General features: G+C 37.2%; 1 protein-coding gene across 1 annotated transcript in view; it reads right to left on the bottom strand.

Moving 5' to 3' along the window:
• Positions 1 to 4,811: 4,811 nt before the first annotated feature.
• The window catches only part of lmbrd1 (LMBR1 domain containing 1), a 47,487-nt gene continuing 25,855 nt past the window's right edge, over positions 4,812 to 26,443 (bottom strand). Inside the window, exons 8-16 of the mRNA XM_080868944.1 lie at positions 23,675 to 23,800; positions 22,875 to 23,027; positions 20,160 to 20,224; positions 19,878 to 19,980; positions 18,838 to 18,942; positions 18,590 to 18,739; positions 16,827 to 16,902; positions 6,495 to 6,586; positions 4,812 to 6,354 (exon numbers count right to left, since the gene is read on the bottom strand). Coding sequence (XP_080725070.1) covers positions 6,244 to 6,354; positions 6,495 to 6,586; positions 16,827 to 16,902; positions 18,590 to 18,739; positions 18,838 to 18,942; positions 19,878 to 19,980; positions 20,160 to 20,224; positions 22,875 to 23,027; positions 23,675 to 23,800 — 981 coding nt within the window. The 3' untranslated portion in view covers positions 4,812 to 6,243. The remainder of the gene's footprint in view (positions 6,355 to 6,494; positions 6,587 to 16,826; positions 16,903 to 18,589; positions 18,740 to 18,837; positions 18,943 to 19,877; positions 19,981 to 20,159; positions 20,225 to 22,874; positions 23,028 to 23,674; positions 23,801 to 26,443) is intronic.

Here is a 26,443-nt window from a genome sequence, read left to right as displayed (position 1 = left end):
ACCAGGTTTGCACACACAGTAGCTGGTATTTTGGCCCATTCCTCCATGCAGATCTTCTCGAGAGCAGTGATGTTTTGGGGCTGTCGCCGAGCAACACGGACTTTCAACTCCCGCCACAGATTTTCTATGGGGTTGAGGTCTGGAGACTGGCTAGGCCACTCCAGGACTTTCAAATGCTTCTTACAGAGCCACTCCTTTGTTGCCCGGGTGGTGTGTTTTGGATCATTGTCATGTTGGAAAACCCAGCCTCGTTTCATCTTCAAAGTTCTCACTGATGGAAGGAGGTTTTGGCTCAAAATCTCACGATACATGGCCCCATTCATTCTGTCCTTAACACAGATCAGTCGTCCTGTCCCCTTGGCAGAAAAACAGCCCCATAGCATGATGTTTCCACCCCCATGCTTCACAGTAGGTATGGTGTTCTTGGGATGCAACTCAGTATTCTTCTTCCTCCAAACACGACGAGTTGAGTTTATACCAAAAAGTTCTACTTTGGTTTCATCTGACCACATGACATTCTCCCAATCCTCTGCTGTATCATCCATGTGCTCTCTGGCAAACTTCAGACGGGCCTGGACATGCACTGGCTTCAGCAGCGGAACACGTCTGGCACTGCGGGATTTGATTCCCTGCCGTTGTAGTGTGTTACTGATGGTGACCTTTGTTACTTTGGTCCCAGCTCTCTGCAGGTCATTCACCAGGTCCCCCCGTGTGGTTCTGGGATCTTTGCTCACCGTTCTCATGATCATTTTGACCCCACGGGATGAGATCTTGCGTGGAGCCCCAGATCGAGGGAGATTATCAGTGGTCTTGTATGTCTTCCATTTTCTGATGATTGCTCCCACAGTTGATTTTTTCACACCAAGCTGCTTGCCTATTGTAGATTCACTCTTCCCAGTCTGGTGCAGGTCTACAATACTTTTCCTGGTGTCCTTCGAAAGCTCTTTGGTCTTGGCCATGGCGGAGTTTGGAGTCTGACTGTTTGAGGCTGTGGACAGGTGTCTTTTATACAGATGATGAGTTCAAACAGGTGCCATTCATACAGGTAACGAGTGGGGGACAGAAAAGCTTCTTACAGAAGACGTTACAGGTCTGTGAGAGCCAGAGATTTTCCTTGTTTGAGGTGACCAAATACTTATTTTCCACCCTAATTTACGAATAAATTCTTTACAAATCCTACCATGTGAATTCATGGATTTTTTTTTCACATTCTGTCTCTCACAGTTGAAGTGTACCTCTGGTGCAAATTACTGACCTCTGTCATCATTTTAAATGGGGGAACTTGCACAATCGGTGGCTGACTAAATACTTTTTTGCCCCACTGTATACAGTGCTGTCTTGAGTCATCTCTCATTTCTTTATATTTTGCCAGGAAATAGAGGTGCAGCAATTATGGAAACAATTGCAAATATAACTGGAAATATAGTATATAAGGCAAAAACAGAGTACAATTCTAACAGGTTTGAAATGCAATATTTGTATGACCAACTTTATTCTTCTGCCCAGTGTGAACTCTCTTAGGCAATGACAGTCTTCAGGAATAGTTCTGTGGCTCCACGTTCCAGGCTCTAGGGAGGCCAGTCTATGACTTATATATGACTTGTTTTTTTCTATCAAGGAATGCATTTACTGCAAACTACTGTGTGTTTGGGATGACCATCATGCTGAAAAATGAAGCTGTTGCCAATCAGGTGCTTTCATAATGGAATTTCATGATGGATCAAAATGTGATGGTACATTTTCCAGAGTTTATTATTCCATCAAATGCAACTCTGAGCCACATCAATCTCTCCAGCATGTTTTTACAGATGGCTGTACACACTCATTGTTGTACCTCTCTCCTGACTGTACATATTGATGTCTGAAAATGATCGGTATCAAGAACTACATGAGTGAAAAAGCAGCTAATATCCAAAGAAACTTTGAAAGACTTTGAACAACTCAGAAAGCTCGGAGAACTACAGCTCGAGATCACTTGAAAAAAAAAGGAAGTCTGGGTCCTTGGAAGCAAAATATGAAGACTTTTGTGCTGAAAACTTTAAACAACAGTTGCACTGGAAGTAAAGAAAAAAGTTTTGAAAGCTTGTAAAAAAAGAAAACTCTGGAACATTCTTGGGCAGGTACTTGCCATGCACTGTGTAATGCTCTAAGGTCTGTTGTTGTGTGGAGCAGTAAGAGCGATGATGGGTACAGAGGCCCATGACAATAGCTGCAGTGTTTTCTAATTCCTCCTGGTACCTGCAGTTCTCCACAAAATCATATTTGCCTTTTGTGAAAAAAGACCCAAACAGTGGCCAGCTTGTTTGGGTTACCTTTGTGTTTTTTGTTTGAATATTCCGGGTTTGGAAGCAAATATAATAATTTATGCAAGCAAGGATGTAATGAATCGAAAAATTAAGATTTTGTATCTGTCCGACTCTAAAATAAGATTTGATTGCTTCTTTTTGCCATTTTTCTGACAAGTTTAAATATTGGTTTAAATTACAGAATGAGCCCACATTTAACACATGCAAATTATTAAGACAGGGAAATCAAATGGAGATTATAGCAATATATGAACACATACACATATTGTAGACAAAACCAAACATGATCAAATGCATTTGACATGTATGACCTTCAGGTATATTTAATACTGTAGCTCCATGTCAAGATAGTTTTATTTTCCTGCATGAATTCCTTCATTTTTTCATTAAAGTGTTTTCCCAAAGAAAGTTGTGAGTGGAGCTTTGGAAGATGTGCAGCAAAGAAAGAAAAGAAGAGACAAGACTGGCTTTTGAATACGAGGGATAACAAGAAAAGTTGCGCTCTAAACAGCGACAGATCCTCTGATCTGACATGTTGATCACACGATCCTTTCTGCTAGGGTCCTCGGGCTCGTGTTTTTGGCTCAAGGCTTAGTTAGTCTATTAGTGAAATGTGGGGGTGGCATATCGTATAATGGCTTAACTCAAAGCAGGTTTGCACAATAGTTATGACAAGGTATGCATACCTCAAACTCTAATTGGATATGCACACAAAATTCCATGCAAATCCATCTGACGCAGTTTTATCCTAATCCAGTGGCGAATGTATTTAAGTGCCACTCTAATTTGATACACGTCTTTATTATGCTAAAACGTTTAATATTGCTGTGGTGGCAATGCAGAATGCACTTTCATGTTTACAGAATTCCTGATTGTTATAAACTTCAGAGTTCCTGCTTGTGTCGGACCACACTCTGATAATTGTCCCAGCATTAGTCAGCAAATACAATAATGTGCTGCACAGTTTTTAATGCTTCAATCCTTTTATATTAAAGACGGACTTTACACTATGAAAGACGTCATAAAATCCACATTGCATGTTTTTTGTAGACATAACATGAGGTATACGGTGATGCAAAGAACTACACTGCATACATATAGTCAGAGTCGAGCACTGGGCTGTGGAAAGGAGTTGGAAAGAATTGGATCTGACTTATCCTGAAACTTTGAGTGAGTGCTATATGTACTGAGATGTATTTTTTTGTTGTTCATCACCCTATTTGGTTGGTTGTTTCTATTTTGGGAGACCTGAAAGGGCAGGCCAGCAGAGCTTTTTCGGCGCACAATGACCCGAGCATCTTGTTTGGTGTCTTCTGACAGCCCGGCTGCTTGTTGCCTCTGATTCGTGTCGACATGTTGCAGAAAATACATTTTTGGTAGATGAGGTTTTCAGGTTTATCAAACTCCATTATTCACACACTAACCTAGAATTACCAGTGGTGACATTTTGTCTCTCTGGAAAGGAAATTATATCCCCAAATGTCCTGGCACTGTCAAGATGACAGTACAATCACATACAAAATCAGGACATACTACATACTGTAATTAAACATATGAGTAAATATAGTCAAGATAAAAAGAACGTACAACCTATTTCAAATCTAAGGTTTTACGCCTTATCTGGGCCCTAGAAGGTCTTACAATGAGGTAAATACAACTCAGATAAACTCCAAAACATGACATTTAACACCCTGTCATTATTTATTTAACAAAAACTAAGAACATCCGCAAATCAAATACACATGATTAATTGATTGAGTTTGAGACCCTCTATAAAAGCAGTTTTGGCAGTTTGCTGATAGCTCTAGTCCATCACAGGGCTAGAGCTATCAGTTATTTTAGTAATCAAGTATTCTATGAATTCTTCCATCAATCAAGTAAGCGGAGAAGAAAATACTTTTGCCTTATTGATGAGGAACAGTCGATATTTGAAAGAAATACGGGTTAAAAAAAGGAAATGAACTAATTATAGTGTAAAGAGGGAAACAAGGAGAAAGTAGATATGACAAATTACACAAGAACTGAACTGCATCAGGTCTTATGGGGAGATGAATCCAGATTTGAAGTGTATGAAATGAGGGCAGGACAGAGGTACAACACTGTCTACATTTGTACAGCACGGTAGAAGTTCTGTCATTGTTTTGTGTTGCATTTCATCCAGTGAGATTTTGTCAGAATGGATGGACTTACGAATGCAGATTTTGATCCACCATGTAATACCGTCTGGAAAGTGTGTTATTGGGATCACTGCCAAACACACAGTCAATGCAGCAAAAGCATGCCTTGATACAGAAACACACAATGGAACATTATCAGGCCTCAACATTAATGAAACAGTGTGTGTTCATCTTGACAGAGAAAATATACATCCCACATTTCTCACATATTTAATATCTAGTAATTTATATTTTATACTTTACAAACATGTCATCTGAAATTATTACTGCATGAGGGGAAAAATGTAACAAGTATTACAAAAAAACGATATATTGACATTTGCACATGCGTTATTATTTGCAGATTGGTGATTCTTGTTTTAAAGTGGCGTACATAGTTTCAATGAGAACACAAACTGTATGTAAAAAGGCATTAAAGCCATGATGGGGTTTAAAACAGCTTTATTTCTTTAAACACAGGCATCGTTATATATTCAAACAACTTCCACAACCGATAAAGAGCAAGTATACAAATGATGCAGCTTCAGTCATCATCATCACCATCACATCACTGCATCCCCTCTACTGATTCTCACAAAAGGACAACAAACCTAACACGAATATCAAACCAAAAACAACCCAAAACAAAACAAAAACATTTCAAACTCATTCTGGCTGATTTCTGAGCGATTAATTTAGGTTAGCATATCCAGTGTTGTGTGCCCATCATGGTCACACACATTCATGAGGCACAAGCACTTGGCTTCCAGAGTAAATTTACAGTTTTTCATCATCTTCCTCAAACAGATAAGTACCTTGCAAAGATTTTAATATGTATGTCTAAAAGAAGCCCATTAATAGATCTGCCACTTTTGCTGTTAATAAATTCTCAAGTGCAGGCAAAAATGAGAAGTAGTAGTTTAATTAAAAAGAAAGTCACATCCACATTTTTTTATTTCTATCTTTTCTAGTAATTTTACTATTTTCCTACCAATAAAGAGAAGAAAGCTGCTGAACCCATATAATTAAAACCACAATTAACTGAATCCTTGAAAATACAGCAGAGACAATTGGTCCTTTACATTACACACACACAGAGAGTGCAGGTATGCAAGTAGAGTAACATTTCACTGTGCATAACGGTACCAGACTGCCAATAACTAATGCAGCGCATCCACTCGCACTATTTTTAACCTCAGATAAAAATCAGCAAAATAAACTGACAAAAAGTGCTACTGCTGTCAATACTTGGGATTTATTAGTCTTTCTTATACCAATTAGCTTTTCAGAAACAGCTTGTGTAGGTTCGACTGGAATTTTAACTTAATATGTAGATAACCAAACCATGTAAAAGGTCTAGAAAGCATACAGAAAGATTATAAAGCACATTTAGACCTGAGCTCTACACAAATAAAGCTTAGATTAAAAAAAAAAAAAAAAAAAAAAAAGCATCTATGCTGCTACTCACAAATGTGTGTGCTGAAAAACAACCAATTTATTTCAGTTAACAGTTAACTTTAAGGTAGGACTGACTTGGAGAACACTTCCAGTATCCTGTCATTAGTAACACTGACGGAGAAATACAGTTGAGAGGTCTAATTAAGGGGAGGCATGCGTCAACTTCAACCAAAGATGTAATAGCTGTACAATAAAATAAACAAAATATATTTAAGAAAAAAAAATCTGTATTCATTACTTAATGAAATTGTGCTTTCTAGTCCCTTTTCAGTGTTGGTTATGATATCTATAAACCTACACAAGTGAACAGTGATTCTGCTTTTTCAGTGCACGTATTCATCATCACTGAAGTCTGAGTCATCGGCCTCCACTTCTCCTTCAATCACAGACTTCTTCCCTCTGCAGCAGGACACCACCAGACCAATGAGGAAAGCCTAAAAACAACGATGAAAGCACACATGACAAAATATATCAAGGCTCATTTCATTGCTAATGTGGAAAATATTTAGCTGAGGACTTGAGCGATAAATTCAAAATGCAGACAGTGACATCTCATTCATATCTTTGGACTTACTCCAATAAAAGCCCAGTTCCCAAAGTAGTAGATGGTGCTGAAGAACCAGAACTTGTGAAGGAAAAGATAAGACCTTGTCACAGTGCACTGATCTGAAAAGAAGAAAAGCACAACATTAATGACAGAGGCTATATGCAATGTCTTCTCTCTGTGGCAAGTTTTAAATCAAGCAGTCGCTTTGAAGTATTTGTCTCACAGTATTGTTTGGACACCTGTCGTGTATTCAAATGACAGGCTTGAAAATCAATACTTGACTAATGTGGGCCCAAACGGTTTAGTAGTTTCACTCTAGTGGTTCATTGTTTTTAGGTGAGAGGTGCCTGCATGACACAGATAGGTTCTCTGTGGTCTGGAGCACAATTAAATGTGACACATCTACTGCTGCTTTCTGTTTATAATTGCACAAGTGTATCACTTGTTATACACCTGTGTTATAAAGTAGTCTATATTAACTTAAGAGCTCAACACAGGCTGCTGTTACTACATGGAGCAGGGCCTCGGGCAATTTTGTTATTGTAACTAAAAAAGACAACCAGTCGTCGGAAAAGAGGAAAGCTGTGTCACTGTCAGTGTGAATATGGTTCAGCCAATGAATAAAACTGGAATGAAATGTAACATTTAATAGAGTATATCCACTATAACACACTGAAACCCCAAAAGGCAAAAGCATGGGCCCACAGAGGACACCAGCAAATGTGAAGACAGTGAACCATAGGTTATGGGTTATGCATGTAACCCCAATTCTCTGATGACGCAAATTCAGGCTCATGACTGTGTTATAAGTAGACATTTCAGGCACTTCAGATCTTTAGATATGAATCCATCACAAGTCTGGTCACCAAATATGCAGTGATTCCTAAAGAACCATTTCCAGCTATAAGAAGAACAAACCAAAGAATACAAACTGGACTATCTTTGTATTTTGCACCAGGAACCATGAAGTGTCAAGTTGACGAGTTTGAATCCAGTATCTTAAATTGTGCTCTGAAATGTTTCGTACAATTCAGAGATCTAAGTCATCATCATTTCTACATCCACTGACAAAGACACGGCCTATGTCCATATAGAGGTAAGGTAAGGTTAGGTAAGGTAAGCCATAGAGCAAAGCTTCTTTGAGTTAAAAGATGACAGTCGATTTCTTTGAAATGACAGCAGAATGACTAAGTGCAGGGGGAAGAGAGGCATATTGTTCAAATGACGTTTCTTAAGACAGCTCAGGCTGTGCAGCATCTGATATTAAATGGATGTATTTACATAGATGTATGGAAATATGTAAATTTCTTTATGTATAGGTAATTGTGTAATGACTTTACCTTTCTCGCCCACTTGACATTAAATCAGACTGTGTGGCCAATGAATGACATCCCCTAATTAAAGCCACAGAAAACCTGCCAAACACCTTGAAACATTGTTTGCAAGTGTACCTTTTATCCCCTTAACATCCGCCCACTTTTATACTGAACAAAACTAAAAGCTTGAAAGCACTTTGTTTGTTATTCTCTTATGATGAAAACACAGCCCAGCACATAGTGATTCAACAAGTATGTGGCCTCGGAGATGACAGAAAACATAAGAAACAACCATTTTGCTGTGTACCTACTGTTATTACAAAGTAAAAACTGCTACGGCTGCTTCGTCTCTGGTATTTGTATCTTAAAATGGTTTATAGCCTTCATATCTTTGCTTTGAATCGATGACTCAATGAACGGGCCTGTTCCATTTCAAATACACTGGCAGAATTTTCCTTGAGTGCCGTAGAGTGTTAAGAATGAAAAGGCAGAAAGTGCTCACACAGATATCGATTTGATTTCAGTTTTTGTGTGCACTGCACTTTTGCCAACTACTGTGTAAAAACTGATAAAGATGCATTTAAGAGGATCATCTATTTACTTGTAGTGCATTAAAGCACCCATTCATTATGTGTATGTGTTACTGTAGCTAGCAACTTAAAAGCAACACAAGTTAATTTGTGTAGTGCATTTCTTACACAAGGGCAACTCAAGGTGCTCTCACTTAAAAATTAAATTTAAAAAAAAAGAATTACAACATTAAAATGCAAATGAAAAGAATAGAGAAGAAATTAGAAGAAAAAACATTAGACACGAGGATTGAAAACAAAGGAGTGCCAGATGGTTGATGTTGAGCACTGAAGGGTGAGTCAAAGGAAGTGCAGAACATAAATGTTTTAGTGTTGATTTCAAACAAGGCTGAGTTTCGAAAGTGGAAAAGACTAAAGAGGTTAAATGCTGCACAATAGTAATCCACTAAATGAACCAATTTAAAGCTGCCACTTCAAATGTATCAGTTTTCTGGGAGAACCTTTTTGTCCCAGCCTCGACAGAAGTAAGCAAACCTCAACTCTGCAATGTTCCTCAAATGACATTTTATTGCGGTGACCAAAGGCAGCTCAATCATTATTGACTCAGCACTGTGATCATGAATATAAAAGCACATCAAAATCAAAAGCCCCAGGAAAGAAACTCGCTTATTGCTTACATAATCCAATTGCCTTCTCTTTTCTGTCGAGCTGCTCTTTTCCTTATGCTGGTGACATCACCTTTGAGCTTCAGCTCCCCACTTTTTGAGTGAACTGATACTGTTATTGATCCGACTGCCGCAGACAGCAGAAATATTATAAAAGTCTTAAGCTGAGTCATTTAGCCTTTATGTGTATGAATGGGTATTGGCAGGCGTGGTAAAATGCTGGTGACGTCAAAAGTAGAAAGTGCCAATGATATGCATGCCATGTCTGGGTCTCTTCTTAGCTCCACAATTGTTTTGTGTGAAAACACAGTAAGAACAGATCGCATTTATTAATTAGCTTAGCCATGCACACTTAAGCAATAAAAACAACAAAGTATATATGGAAATACACTCCTTTATAGGACTTGCATCATTTCTACAGAACAAGGCAAGAGAGAAAGTCCCAAAAGCTGAAGTCTGGCTATGTTAGAGAGCCATCTGGAGCATTAACGCCAACCCTGCTGTGCTGCTCCTATCACACTGTTTCTTACACAGCTCTTCACACTGACTTGAAACGTATGAACAGTGCAATCAGACCTACACAAAGCTACATGACATCAAGGTCCACAGCAATAACACAGTGTTTTTGATTTTTTCCATTAAAGTCAATACTTTTAAAAGCTTTCCCTACCAGAGTTCGGTGGAAAAATTCAGCTCAGTGCTGTTTCATCTATAATACAAATGAGAAGACACAATCCCACAGGAGTTGTGATGTGCAACAAGAATCAGCTTTCACTTCACCAGGACCAGGAGATAATAGAAGAAGCAAGTCTTTCTTCATCACTGTGACCCCACTCTTTTGCTCCACTACCTCAGCCATCTGTAGCTCTCCAGCTGCTTACCAGAATTGCAGGGCACTGAGTGGGATCTACAGATGGTTCACAACAGTGGTCTGCCTAAATATATTATCACGTACACCACTGACCAGCTTCACCTTGAAATCATTACCGTTCTCTGATAAGAGTATGGGGCAGCCAGGGAGTGCAGGTAATTTCACCCTGACTCATGATACCCGGGTGAGTGCTGCCCGGTGTAGGATGATGCATTATGCATAACTTTCATCTGTGCATCTGTGCAAATACATGCATAGTACTCTGCACACACAATGTGCTCTTCCAAAAGGTTCTTGATCAGCAAGCTCTTGTGCCAAAACCGTATGCTTTTACTTTCCATCTAAAGTCCTTTGAGAATACTGCCATTCCTTCAGCAGAACTATTTTCACATTTCTGGCTTCACTTATTAGTGTTGTGCGTAAGAAGAAAAAAAAAATCACCAGAAACATCTTTTGGCAGTAGACAAAAAAAAAAGAAATCAATTTGAGCAGTGATCAAGTTCCACAAAAAGATAACACACATAACCTAACTTGACCTCACCAAAACTACTGATCATACGAACTAAAACCAAAGTGAGAAACAAACTGTTTTCTAAAGCAAAGGACATTAAATTAAGTTTTCAAATCAAGACGAATGCTAGGAACTATTACTTTTTAAGAAAGAAACCGTAATTATTTTTACACATTTAGCTGAGATAAAGGGGTATTGGGAGCATCAGGTACAGTCAGGTATTAGATGTAGAAAGCTCAATCTTCTCTTAGCTCTTTTTTTGTGTCTCTTCCAGCCCTGAAGGAAACAGCTGGCTGCTAAATGCCCCACTACAATCAACAGGTCTATAAAAACTGGGTTTATTTAAATTTTTCAATTAGGATCACTTTTAAGCAAGGAGTAGCATTTTAATTAAGCGTCTTTAAAGCTCAACCTCTATCAAAAAAGTAATTTTATTTCTATCAGTTAATAGTGGAGGTCTTTCTGAGCAATACCAAGCAAATATACCCTTTGAAAAGTGATTTTCTTTCCTCCTATAAAAGGTAAGGGGTGTCTGGATTACAAAATGGGCATTTTTCTTTCAGGAGAATTACTTTTGGTTGACATATTCCATTGTAATGCAAATTGATGATGATCCCATTGATGGAAAGAAAATTACTATTAATTTGAGTTGGGGTTGAGGGAGTCCTGTTGAAAATTGCTATGGTACCTGGCATCTCAGAGCTAACACGACACAACCAGCCCCCTCCCCAACTCTTTAAAACAATGCTGTGGAAACAGGGAAGTTGCTAGGAAACAGACAGGAGTCTATAAGTGTACAGTTTGATCTCTAAGATTCAATATAGGAATAATATGATACGTCTTTCAAGGTGAAAACCCAGCTTTATGTTGCTATTAAATGAATTAAGCTCACGCTGCTAGAATTTTACCCGTAATCACGCAGAGAAGCTCACTGATAAATTGAGCCACTGGGTCAAAAGCAAACCTTCGACTGGATGTATTGATATTAAATGTGAAATATACTTTCCTTGCTGCATAAACATGTTTTTAACGTTTTGATCTGTTCTTCTCCACAAGTGTGTTGTTTTGGTAAGAAATTCAGTGAGCTGCATTGGGTTCAAAGTTATAAAAATCACTGGTCAAAGTGTCCAGGGAATGAGTGTAACCACAAGCTGAGTTTCCTGAATTAATGACGTAGGTGTTAACATGACTGCAAAAAACAACAGTTAAGGACATTTAATCCCTTAAGTGAGGCAGTCATTATTATAAATGGACAAGAAAGAGAAATATGTGATGGGTTGGCCACAATAAAAATCACTGCATCAATAAGTGACATTGAAGGTTATTTAAATAGCCCAATCACATAAATGTCAGTCACACAAATTAAAAAAAAAGAATAAATAATGAAATTCTGATTATCCAAAAAAGGCTTGTGTGCGCACATAGACTCACAGAAAATACAACAAAACCACCAAAAATAACAACAAACAAAACTGACTGGGAGTAGTATTTTGTTGATGGTTTTAGATGCATATCAGAATTTATGATCAAAGCAAAGCCCCCTGCAGAAGTAGCAGCATGAGCATCATGGAGGTAAGACTAATTTGACAGAGCAGCTGAAAGTTCTCTGTGTTTCAGCCAGGCTTCATAAAACCTATAACTAAAACTGAACAGGGAATGTTGCAAAAGTTCAAGTTTGTGCCAGGGCTTGTGAAATGTTACAAATATAAGATATAACACACACCCATTTTTTTAAAACCCTAAAATGCCTTTACTCCCTGTGTTAAATTGGATAATCAAGAGAACTTCAAGTTTCAGATTGTCTGGCGCCATGGCAGCTAAATCCTGAAGATTCATTTCCATTACGCTGAGTAAATGAGTAATGGCATGGTAATGACCTTAGAGTACATAATGGAGAGCCTGGCACTGAGCACCTGCTCGCCAAGATGTTAGTGTCATTACCCAACTGTGACCAATCGCCCAATCAGTCACTAGTTTGACTTCTACCCTCTTTTGTCTTAGCTGTCTTGATGTAATGTCATACTGTGGGTTATTACAAAGTGATGCAGTTCCCGTGCCTTGTGATGCAAATTTCTACCAAAGGGTATTGCCATAATTTTTTCTCTTATCATTATTTTTACATCAACCAAAAGGGCTTTTAAATCCCAAGAAAAGATACATGTCTCCATATCTGTGCTTGAGTTCATACTAGATTAAAATTTCAAGAATAAGGAATTTGGACACAACTGGCAAATTCTAGGCAAATTTCTCACGATGGCACCATAAATTAAAGAACAACTTTAATGCCTTTACTATTTACTAATTATTACTATAACTGTTACTACTGTTTTGTCAACAACAGCATTTCTCAATTCTCAGATAAAAGTATTAACATGGTATGAAAAACAATGAAGAACCAACAGTTTACAAGATGAGCACATTTTTTAGATAATGAATCAAAACGGGTAAGTTTTAACAGAACTCATTTTTTCAAACTATGAAGTCTGCTGGAAACTTGCTTTTGTCAGCTTTATAGGCAAGGCACAGTTCCTCTCCAACAAGTCTATATCGATTACGGAAAGAGCACCGATCTCCTGAGTCTTCTCTCTGACACAAGACTCTACCTTCCTGCACCTAACTCAAGCGTCAGATTCTTCTGGTGGCTGTCCTCTGTTTTGTGCATACTCAAAGTTTTTCAGACTTTCCCAACTTTTGCAATGATTACTATTTGAAATGTAGTTTGCTTCATTTTTTTTGCTTCAACTTCATCATTATGTAGCAAATGTTAGATTAATGCAGTGGGTACAGAATAAAGACAATCAGCGTTGGTCATGTCTGTGTCACCCCAAAAATATTTTACCATACATTATGTGGAGCACATTTTTGCTCAGTGTGACACCCTGGAAAAACATAAATTGTGCAAATCAGATAAATGGAGGCTCTCGACTGTTTGCGCTGCATGTAGTCACCTTTCCACAACTACGCACTGTCTAGGGGCAAATCAAATACTATCTTCTTATAAACAAAAGGGATATTATCTAAATGGCAACAGAATTTTTTTTTTTTATCATACAGTCACTTTTTTTTAAACTGTTTAAGCTATTAAGTGTCTGATTGCAGTCCCTCTCAGTCACATGTGTTATCTCTGCTTGACACTTCCTTCGCCTCATGGTAGGTGGTACAACGGCTGTTGTGAAAGCAGGAGCCATTTACAAGATGGCAAAAAAAGAACTCATTTTACTAAGCTGGTCAAAAGACAAATTACAAATCTTGCCAGACTACTAACTCCAGCAATAACGACACCTTTAGTATAACAGTGCTGAAGAGCTCCAAAAAAATTATGAGATAATTCTCACAACTAATCAGGAGCTCTATGGGTCATTTATAATGACCGCACGTCACACTGGAGCACCTCATATGTAAGAAACCAATTGATGTTTAGGCCACTCTTGTAAGAACTACCTGAACTGCTGCTTTACAAAAAGTGTAAAAACCGCACATTTGAACCATTTTTTGTGAAAAGCAACAACTCAGGAACACCGACAACAAATGTCATACTTTAGTTGCCAGTTGTGACAAAACTTCTTAAGAACTGTAACAGAATCAAATGATGAGGCAGGATGTTTTGTCATAATTACATTTCTGCTAAATTCCAAGCAGTCTGGCATGAAAGAATACCAAACATGTATTCATGATGATGGTGCTTGAATATATTAATAATACTGGCTTCTCTACCAAAATACTTATGATGTATTAAAAGAAACAGTGATATGTTGACATAATAATGCTAAAGATGAATTGATTGATTGATCTGATTTTTCTGACATTCTGTCAATAAGTGTCATTTTATTTTTGGGTTTACTGAACATCACAAATGTCGGCAAAATTGAATAAAAAAACAAAATTATATGACATATTGTTTGTATTTATTTAAAAGCAAGCTGTAAGGATAACTCGACAGCTTTACTGTTCTACATGATAATGCATAATCTGATATAAATCTATATTATCCTATATGACAAATCAAATGCAATATGTCTGTATTTGATTTGTCATAAGAGCAGGTTTTCTAAAAGAATATTTTATTAAATTTTCTGTTGTACACTTTGGGCATGGATGTAATAGTCATTTTATTCTGGCACCTACATGAATCTCAGACACTTAAATGCTACATGTAGGTGTATATAAACATTAAATAAAATGAACAGATGAATGTGTTCTTAGGGAAAAGCCCTCAGATGCAGCAATATGACTTTATGCTTGTTTGTTAGTATATTAATATTGGCTGTAATAAAAAACCAAAATAGGTTTTAGCAAGAGCTAAAGGAAATCAGCAGCTAAATTAATGTGTGCAGTTTCCCAGCATAATAGAATATTGTTGAACAAATGGTCACAATATTCCACAAATTGAGTGTCTTGTGGTACCATCTGATTTGCAGCTATAAAGATATACATAACTTATCTTTTAGTAATGAAGTAAACAACAGGAGAATATGCTGCAGAATCATGATCATAATTAGAATCATAACTGTTAGAGGTGGGGAAGAAGAACAAACATTATTATCTGAAATACATACAATAAAAAAAGCTATCGCCACTTATTTTGAACAATATTCTTTGATAAGCATAAGTATTACTGGGAGATTTACAGATACCTAATTACTGTATGTCAGCAGGTGTAAACAAATGGTTTCAATGGATTTATTGGATATAACCTGTTTAAACATTAAATATAAGCAATCAATATAAGCATTGTTTGTTATATGTAATTATATATATATTTATATTTCAAACTATGGTAATTAAATAGGTGTTTGAATGTTTACCTTTGATACGAAGGAAAACATTGTAACATAACTTAATTTCAAATATGAAATCATCTGTCTTTATATTCCACATAAAAGTATTGTGTGTGATCCTACTAGTTATTTCTCTACAAGGCTTTCCATTTTTATAAGCAATGATCTTAACATGGCAATGATCTGCCTAATAAGGTTAGAATAATAAATATTTTGTAATTGAGAGATAACTTCTCACACAATGACAATTGTGAAACCACAGCCTTTAACAAATGCCATTTCCTCTAGTTCAGTGCATTTGAGCCACACACATGCTCTAAATATCATTTATATAGCTCCATAAATAATTACTCCCAAAAATAACTCCAAACACATCAAGTACCATTTAATAAATTATATAAAAGCTTATGATAATAATATCACTAATTTGCTGTTAGATTAATGATACTTGATTGTTAAAAGAATTTCCCTCACTTTGGAAAAGATCTTGCTACTGTTTGGTGCTGCATGCATCTGAAAAATTCAGAAAACAGCCTTCTAGAAACAGCCAGATAAGTGATAAGCTGACGTTAGCTCATATCATGTTGAATCGGAGTGATTACAGACACGGTTTTACATTTACTTAAGACTACTATAAAATTGTATTGTAGATCGATTGTAGAACATTATAGAAAAAAAAACTGTATATGAGCGAAAACTCATATTTAGAAAGGGTTTACAAAGGTCTGTGTGCTCCTGTGTGAGGTTTCAGGTACTGGCACAGACTTTGTTGTGTGTGCAGAGAAAAGCAGGTTTAACTGTAACAATTTACTTTTCCCCCAGAAAAAATGGACTTTGAGGATTTAGCTATACAATTCTGGGGTAGGGTCTAAAAGACCATAACAGTGAGTCTGAAAGCCATTTTTCCTGTCATGCTACTACAGTTTAGGGCATACTGTAAAACAACACTATTTTTGTTTTGGAGAACAAAAATAGTATTAAGACTATTAAGGTTAGAGTAGATGAGGAATGATAAAAGGCACATGTGTCAGGTATGTTGAAAAATGAAGTAAATTTATGATCTTGTTTGTTTTTCTTTAAACCTGCGTCGAAATGAAAATAATTCCTTTTCTGTCTGTTTACTTGAAGCCTTCAATGCTATGTTACCCCATTCAAGACAGATGTCACTGTGGATCTGCATATATGTAGAATAGCCAACTAGCTAGATAGATTGTCATCTGTATCATAAACAAACTTATTACACAACATTCACACATTTCTACAGATGTATCTTTGGTTTTACACATCATACAAAGTATCCCCTTCACCACCAACAGCAGCCTGACATGAGCATTTATCACATGAATAAATAAACATAGTAGAGCTTATACTTATGTGCATGCACACGTTGGTGTATTCATGCCTCCTTTAGTGAATTAAACATTTGCATGTTGACAGTAAGACACTACCTACTGCATTAGTAAACATTTGTTCTTGGTATTATTAATTCTAATACATAATGAATAGTGATAAAGATTACTGAACAGTGTTCTACATTATATAACTTGGTCACACACACCGTCCTTCTGTTCCTCTAGCATGAATTCCACGTTATGAGCAATAAATGTTTCATGTTGTCTTGTAGGTTCTTTAAGCATCTCACGATTGGAGCCAGCGCTACTATAGTGTGGTAGAAATGACGAACTTACCCTCAGGTGCATCTGCATCACATATCCTGGAGGTGTTAATAGTTGTATTCCCAGATGTAGGACCTGGTGATGGCATCTGAAACCAAAAAACAAAACAAGAGTGATGTACGTGTTTACTACAGAAACATTAAACACTGCAGTACACAAATATTTTGGCATTTTATGAACATGGAACTGTTTGAACTATCGTCTTTAAGAATTTATAACACTGAATTAGTACAGATCATCAACATACTTTATTCATATACTGTATTATCGGCTGATTTACATTATGCAAAGTAAAAACAAGATGATTTGGGTCCAAAGGACTGTAAAAGTTGTAATAATATTAATCTAATTTTCCTGCAGGTATACACAATATATAGCTATATCAGACATATGAACCTCTGTTAACAATGACAGTATGGTGACAATGCATTTAATAACCAACACAGCTCTGTAATTAATTGAAGAAATCGACTAAATATCTAACTAGTAAGGAATAAAATAATTCCTACCCTTAATTCTCAAAACAAAAATTAAATTTTTATATTCTATGTTTAATTTATGTCAATTTTAGACACAAAAATAAAATATTTTTTGGTCCCTAATCCTGCACTTGGGGACATTTGCAAAAATCCATCCAATCAAATGCGATTTGGGGTGATTATCTAACTCCACCCATTATATAAAACTGCACGTGACCATGTGGTGCGCAAGGAAGGTAATATTAGAAATGTAGTGTTTTGATTTAAAAACCAAAAGGAAAAAAAAAGAAAGCAGCAAGTGTTAATTAATTTTGCTCCAGTTCCTCCTCCTGGTCTAACAGCCCAGATGAGGAAAAGTCTAGAGGCAACTAACCCTTTACTGCTTCTTAACTTGATACTTCTCAGCCTCAGCGCATGCATTTGCTAAGCTCTGTCCACTTTTTAAGCAATTTAATCATATCTAAACGAGGAACCTAACAGAAACAAATGATATTGATCACAGAAGAATTCAACCAGTCCTATTCAATATTTACTCTAAACTGTATGCATCTTTGATATATGGGGTGGCTGTAGCTCAGGTGGCAGAGCAGGTCAGCCACTAATCAGAAGGTCGGTGGTTCAATCCCAGGCTGCCTCCCGGCTGCATGCCAAATATCCTTGGGCAAGTTACTAACCCCATGTTTGCCTACTGGTGGTGGTCAGAGGGCCCGGTGGCGCCTGTGTCCGGCAGCCTCGCCTCTGTCAGTGTGCCCCAGGGCAGCTGTGGCTACAATGTAGCTTGCTATCGCCAGTGTGTGAATGGGTGGATGACTGGATATGTAAAGCGCTTTGGGGTCCTTAAGGACTAGAAAAGCGCTATACAAATGCAGGCCATTTACCATATAATGTGATATCAAAATTTAAAAGAAAAGAACAAGAGGATGTTTCAGTAAAACAACACACCGGTTCATTTAAATTATGTTGTTTAAAAGATTTTTTTTCTGATAAAGTGTAGACGCAAGGGTGCATCTAAACCACCTGCGTACACCCACACAGCGAGAAAGAGCAGAGCTACATTAGATCACATGGAGAGTAGACTGTCAAACAGCAAAGCCACATATAGAAAGACGGAACTGAAAACGAACAAGAGTCTAAAAGCCCCGCTGCCAGCCTGTAGAGACCATGCTGCTGCCTACACCAAACTGAACCAAAGAGGTTTGAACACACTGACTAACTGACACTGCCATCGTTAGAAGCTCTCATCAGGGAGAGTGAAAACAAAGAAACACACAGGAATGGACATGAATTTTTCCTTACCTGTACAAGGTATTTCTGGCTGCCATACATGACATATTGTGGGGCTAGACTATAGATCATGTAGCTGGTGTGCAGAACGATCAAAAGAAGAATCATACAGAGGAAGAGGAGAGCCTGGGGGCGAGTTTTCTTAGGTCTTATTTTGTACAGCTGTAAAAAAAAAAAAGAAAAGAAAAAAAGAACACATTATCATGTAGTTAACTGGGCATTTGCAAAAATTTAAATACATAAATAAGGCATTTTCTTACCCTTATCCAGAAGAACCAAATGCCCATGTTACGAATGCCGGCCATGGATGTGAGTACGAAGTACACTGTGATGACTGTGATCAGGATATAATCCAGTGGAAAAACCTGTGACATCAAAAACAAGTCAGCTACCGTATAAATCTTAAATGCACAACAATAATTATTGCATCCAGAGCCAAACACTTAGGATGGTAATCTTTCAAGGAGCAACCAGTAAAAATGGGTAATCCCACAATATCTGGTCAGCTTCAATAAATGCTAACCATATCTATCCTGGTTAGTCTGCAGCACATTCACACACCAGGAAAAAATCTGAACATCAACAACTGTTATGCTTTGCAACATGAAGTGTTCAGACTGGCAAGTTTAGGTATTTAAACCAATTTAGCAGTCATGTTTTGCCAAGCTTTTGTGTGTGGTCCTGTCTTTAGCCTCGTCAAAGCAGCTGCTTCTTTTACAGCTAAATGAAGAGGCAAATAAGCATAAATGGTCCAAGTACCAGGAACTGGTAGATCAGTGCAGGAGGAGAGGCTGTATGGTGCAGTGTGAGCTGATTAAGGTGCAGCTTTTTCAGTCACCGGTGCTGCAAAAAAGAAAGCCATCATGTCCACTCTGGAAGCTGCAGAGAGGGCCTCCAGATGGCTTTCAATGAGGAGGAGTGATCCTTTCGCCAATGCTGCTGGGAAACAAGCCAGGGTCTGAACAACCCTTGCTGGGTTTCCTGAGTGAAGGTGTATGATGCTGAAAAACCTGGAAACTCAATGACCTATCACTGACGATGTGTATTGTGTAACCTAATTTCATTACAAATTAGCACTGACCCAAAAATCAGTTTAATGTGTTTAAATTTCAGCACACTGAAGCACATACTCCCCAAGTTTTAAACAACATCTCAAGTTCATTTAGGAGAGACCAGTGATAAAGCTTTTAAATGATGCTTCATTGAGGTTAATGATGACAGAAACAAAAAAATATGGATTTAAGCATATCTTAATTGAGTATAATCACTATTCCAACGTGAGAGATGAGAGGATACTCACAGGTTGCAAAGCTAAAAGAAGTTCATTCAGAGGATTGGTTAGGTTGGTGCCAAAGATTATGAACCCAGAGCTGATGCCAGCCGAGTGGAGGGCTTTATCCAGACTGAGGAGGAAAAAAACAGAGAGAAAGAAAAAGAAGAAATAAGGGTATCAATCTCCAGTATTAAACTTTAATATATAAGGTTAAATGAAGCAATTGCACTGTTTATTTTGGTACATTTTGGTCTTACAAGGCACACACTGCAAACTGTATTTTGTGTTACAGGACAAATCATAACTTACTTTGAAATGAAGAGGGCAATGGTGAACAGCAACGCAACCAGGATAAAGAATATGCCTAGTAATATCTGCAAATCAATCAATCAAAACAGAGAAACAAAAATAAATAACTACAACAAAATACCAGGATACATTTTTAGAAATGACTGCTATAGGAGGGACGTGTAATCACAGTGTGCCCTTGTTTGTGAACTGCATTAAAAGCTGCATTTAAATAAAATGTGTATTTTTAAAGACAGCTACTTAGTCAGCAAATATAACCTTTCTACCATGTCTTTTGTCAAACAGAGACCATATGGCATAGCCAGCCACAGTTTGGCACTGTCGCTCAGGGTGACAGGGGGAAGCAATGGCACAGCTGAAGCAGAGTTAGGAGGCTGCAATCAGGGAGGAAAAAGCTGGCTGATCAGATGAACGTAGTGGGAGGGGAAAAAAAGTGAATCTAATGCTGATCTTCATATCAATAGTTAGACCAAATTATACCAAATTATCTGAGATAAACCCCTTGCAGCAAAATATTAATTAAGATACTGATGACAGACTTAGGAGAGAAGCAGGCAAGACGGAGAAGAAAAACATAATTTAGTTTAATTTTAAAAAAGTACAGTAATCTTTTTATGAAACTGCTACTCTAACCAAGGAAATATCTAAAAAATGAGTTTACATGTATTAAATGATAGTAAAGTTATTAAAACATTAAATAAGGCACCTGCCATATATATACACTTTTTTAATAAAACCTCTATAAATAGGTGGCACAATTTTTCACCCTATTATGGTGCAAGTTGCTTACCTAAAAAAAAAAAAAAATAGCTTGTTACATTTCTTGCGCGATCAAAAGAGAGTAACTATTGTGAGCTCCATGTCCTCACGCACTGATTTTAACTGTCAGTGTTTAACATGCTTAGTGAGTCATTTTCGCTCACTGTCGGTGTTGGTATTAAAAGGACAGCATGTGTCTGAGGAACAGTGAGGCTGAAATCGCAATCATTTGGCTTATCACTCTACACCAGTCTCTCAGTATACAGTAAATAAATCTCCCAACTCATTACTGTTTAAATTTGAGTCTGGGGACTATCATTAGCAGCAACCCCCCTGGTTAAAGACAAACTGTTACAGACACTGGTTTAAAATATTTGTTTGAGCCTGCAGTGCAGTTAAGTACTGAAAAATGAACAGCAGTAGGAAAAGTAAAATGTGAAAGAAGGGAATGATGCTTGAATTTATTTTATCCTTAACACATGGAAAAGGCATTAAAAGTGAGGGGTCTGCAGGACTGTAACTGGGCATTACCACTGATAAGTCATGTGGTAATGCCGAGTAATAAGAGCACATTAAGCATGTAAGCCATTCATATAGGCACAAAGTACATTTGTGTGCACGTGCTGGCTGCATAGGTTGAAATATGAACAGAAGTAAGTGGATATTCTTTCAGTGAGTTATTACAATAGCACTGCAGCCAGCCACATAAGTCTTTTATATCAGTTAAAAGAAGAAATTTTTTTTTCTATAACGTGGGAATAATCGAGAAGGAAATATACGACAACGAAAATCTGTTATCAAAGTCTTTTGATCTTTTTCAGTAATGTTATAAACATTCTTGTTACTGTATTTCAGCTGCAGTTCAATAAAACTATTAGGAGTAAATACTTCTGCTGCTTGAGGATTTGCAGTATTGTAACTTTATATTATACCTTTTATTCAGACCCTCCACCATTATGTTTAACAAGAATAATAACAGTCATAAGTCTGTTAAGAAAAGCCATTTTCATTGTGAGAGCCACTGCGTTGTCTCAAAGTCCAGTGAAGTGTATTTATGCCATTTTCAATAGCTGTTTCTGCCAATTGTTGATAAAAAAAAAGCACACACAATAAATGAGTGGTTTGGAACAAGGATATATTATTAAGGATTGGTAAGAAAACCTAGCCACGCGGGATTCTGGCTGAATTTGTGATTTATTTATTTTTGCCCCCAAGTGACTGCATAAAAAGCCAATGTGCTTTTTATTTAACTTCAAAAAATTATTATAAAGCACTTCTATTCAATACCATGAAAAACTGCTCAAATGAAATGTATGTAATTGATCAGAACTTTGAGGCACTTTGAGTCTCTACATTATGCTCATCAGTACATTGTGTCTGGATGTTTTGTACTGGGCCAGTAATGTTGGGACCAACATGTCCACTAGTAGCCAAAAAAAGAAGAAAAAAAAATATGAAAAACAATAAAAAGACAAGTTTCTTGGTTGCTTTGGTCTATCCCTTGGGTACCATGAGATCCTGCCTGAGAAATATGAGACTCCCTGAGAGACTTCAGAGTAAATTAGGTGAATAGATTTCCTGTGGGAATCATGTAACTATGCGGTTGTGTAAAGTAGAACTCAAAGTAAATCTAGAGCAGTTCAGATTGGAAATTGAGCACAAAGAAATTGTTTAGGAAGAAGTAGTTGAAGGTGGCTATAAAAATACAAACACAAAAATGATGTTTTAAATGTATTACACAAGCTAGAGCGGGTTTTTGCAGTTTCACCTATTCTTAATCTCAAATATCAATTAAAAGAAGCACTGAATAAATACAGCACTATCTATGTTAAATAACCCTGTCTGTATGCTTGCATTCAATACACACTCATCAGCATAATTTCCCTTTGTACAGAATACTTTGGAGAACATAATTTACTTTTGTGAATGAGAGCCAATTCCATAATGGACACTCACCTTGAAAGGTCTGAGAGCACTGCCCACTTTAGTGCAGCAGTTCCTCTCTGCAATTTCCAGGTGTCTCCCCCTGCGCCGGAGGACCTGTAGTTTGCCCTCCAGCTCCTGCAGGTTGTTTCTATCCCTCGAGGACAGAGGACGTCCATCTTGGCACTGACAAGACGACCAAAAGATATCCCAAATGCATCAATGATCGATATTATGCGGACTTTTGAAACTACACTACACTGCTGGAAGTTTTAATGAGAACATTGAAAAATGTAGATATCATTTTATCTGCAAAAATATGATTTTAATAAATATTTACAGTCAAGTGAATGAGTATGTAGACTAAAAATAGTGGGAGTATTATATAAATGCTGTTTTCTAAACATTCTCAAAGCATATACATACTTGTAAATGTATATCACTGTATCATATTTAAACTACTGCTCTCACAATATTAAAGCAAACTGTGCGTGTTTTGCATTAACCTTCTTGCTACTGTGAAAATAACCTTTAATGCTGCCAATACCTGGTTTTTAACAAGTGCATTTATGCAAGGGACAAATAAGGAATGATCTGGACTATTGTTTATACTTCATGTTGCAATGAGCAACTAATAGATGTCTACACTTTCAGTATATGTGGCCTCCAGCTGGGAAGGTGGTTGACTAAAGCAATGTTACCCACACATAACAGAATTCAAAGACAAAGGGGCACATATGAGAAAAACAAATAAAAACAGCATTTGTTTTCATGATTACTAAAGTAAATCTTTTAAGCTTAAATAACTCTTTGTGTCTTCTGATGGGACTCACCTTGGATTTTAGCTTTTCAATCTGATGCTCAACATCATCAATGTCCTCAGTGTTCTCCAGGCGTTCATACTTAACACTGCGGGTGCCTTTTATCAGATTCAAAGGCATAACAGACATACCATATGCCTGGAAGACAGTGCAAAACTACCATTATAATCAGACATCATTGTCAGAGTGAGCACATATGGCACGTGCATCCACCCACACAGGCTCCTGCCTGACGGCAAACCCATCACAATGTGGGACATGACAACAGTCAAATGAGGGTAAGCAAACACACACAGAGCAAATCATATAGTTCCTGGCCTCCCAGGCCATGTCATTTTTGGTTCAGGAAAAAAGATTAAAATGGTGGAACCTATAATTGTGCTGAGGTTTATTGGAGAATTTGCTGCAACCATTTTGTGAGGATATCACTGCCTTATATCACTCTGATGCATTTACAGCTTAACAGTGCCCCCATGTGACAGCACTACCCTCTCTCTAGGATATGAAGAACTTGTTCTAATTATAATTTTCAATAGACGCATTTAGGTAGGAAAATCAAGATGCAGTCAATTTTCACCTGAATTTAAATCAACAGATGTCATTTAATTATATTTCTTTGTAAAAGTTAGATACAATATATAAACACTGCACAGTTTCCCACAAAGATAGACAATAAGAGAAAATCTGTGGGGTGATTTCATCTTTCAGGGGTCTTAAATCACCTGAAGGGACATCTGGACTTTAATCAAAAACGAGGGACATCTTTAATACCAGGAAACAGACCAATCAATACAAAGAAAAGTAAAAGCAACAGGCCAATGCTTTCACAATGCTGTCTCACTTTTATCAACTTGGAAGTGTGCCATTTTACAGGTTCATAGTAAAACAAAGGGCCATTCTGTGCAAAAGATGCTGCCCTCCTTCCATTTTTCATGTGGGGAAAAGTCACAGTCTATATTTTTCTAAAACAACTTTTACTAGTTTTTGAGTGTTAGGTAGCATTAAGAGAGCCGCATGGGATACTAAGTCAGGCTACACTATTATTAGTCTCTGCTGAGGATCTCTGCCACGGGCGAATGTCGCCTCTTGCAATGAATCATGGAGCTCTTAAGGCCAGAGCATGTCCCGAATATCAAACACACTCATAAAAGGAAAACCTGTCCCAGATCCCAAGAGAAACATTTCCCGCCCCTGAAATGTGCAACTATATGAGAGAAATAGAAAAGAAACTAAAAGAAAGACAAAACAGGTTTCCCTCTGCTGGAGTGTACATTTTTAGCTCACTCATCGTAATGCATGCTCATTAAAGTTATTTTAAAACTCACCGTGGTCAATAATAACCAGAAATAGCTCAGCAGGGGAGCTGGGAATGTGTATGCAACTCAATAAGTGTGTGTTGGCTGAGGGTGAAGTCACTAGCTGAAATCATTCAGTCACATGACTGCTGAGTGGGAAGAGGGAGAAGTAGTTGGGCACAGGTCTCCTACACAAGCCTCTTTGTTTGTGTTTCCACTGGATGGATCTGAGGCCCCCCACAAGTTCTCAATGCTATCAGTTAAGAAATAAAGCATAAAATTCTCTGGATAGAAGTGGGTGAAAAGACATTTCCACTCATTTAAACTAACATATTCAGGGTTCTCTGTCATTTGATTCAATTAGCAAAGGGTGTTAGAACAAAATAATCTTCACAAACATGACAGAACATTATGGTTACCATGTCTTTGTAGACTACAAATTGTTCTGCACTGAGAACTAATACAGGATTAAAAACAGACTTGAACCCTAAAGTGAACAGGGAAGAGAGCAACTAGATTATTGTAATGTTAGGCAGTGGTTCACTACACTGTCTCATCCTCAGCCCTAAACTGCTTCTGCAAGAGGTCTTTTCCTGTTAAAAGGGAGTTCTTCCTTCCTACAGTTGCCAAGTGCTCACTCTTAAGGCCTTTTCAAACCAGACATGTAAAACCCATGTGAATATTTCATTTGTTTACTTTTTTTTTTCAGACTAAATTAGTGTTCATGGAGCCATTCATGCCAACTGTGTAATTTTACTGTACAAATTTGCGGCGTTTATTAATTTATTAATTTTTATAAAAGCACTTTGTGACTTTTTTGAACTTGTGCTATTTTAAAAAAAGATTATATTGAACCTAACCTTTCTTTTGCCAAAAAATAAATTCAGATTCAGTGATGTTTTAAACTGAGGAATCCAAAACCTCTGTAACTACATGTGTGCATTATATACAGTCTGCTGGTAATACCGTCTGTGATTTCATCCTACTAAATAGATATACTTATTACATGAAGTTTATAAAATAGTAATTTCATTCAGGGACATACTGTCCTTCTGTTCATGTCATGTACTTCTCCTTGTTTAGAATTTCAGTTTGTAAGTGCTTATCACACTAAAACACGTCTTGTTTTATTCAAAATCCAATGTCACAAACTTTGAACTTCAAAATGAAATACAAAATATAAAAATTTAATTCAAATTTTAAAAAGCCTCGAGGTGTTACAGAATTCTAGAAAAACAGATATCACTCCAATTCTCTGGAAGAACCTTATGCCCAGGTCAATTTCAGGGTCTGGGATTACACTACCAGACATTAACCAAATTTAATTCAGTATCAGCATTTTTATGGCTTTCACTTTAAGAGCAAGAGAATGGCATCTCAACAGCAGACAGAGCCATGACAGTCATAAGTCAATATGCTAGCTAAGCTTTTAAAGGAAGTAAACGATGCCAAAGGATCTCACATGATGCATGAGCTTTGAGATTTT

The sequence above is a fragment of the Rhamphochromis sp. 'chilingali' genome, assembly GCF_963969265.1.
Source record: "Rhamphochromis sp. 'chilingali' genome assembly, chromosome: 20".
In the NCBI taxonomy this organism is placed as follows: Eukaryota; Metazoa; Chordata; class Actinopteri; order Cichliformes; family Cichlidae; genus Rhamphochromis; species Rhamphochromis sp. 'chilingali'.
The sequence above is the reverse complement of the archived record's forward strand: the minus strand, read 5'-3'. Positions and strand labels throughout refer to the sequence as shown.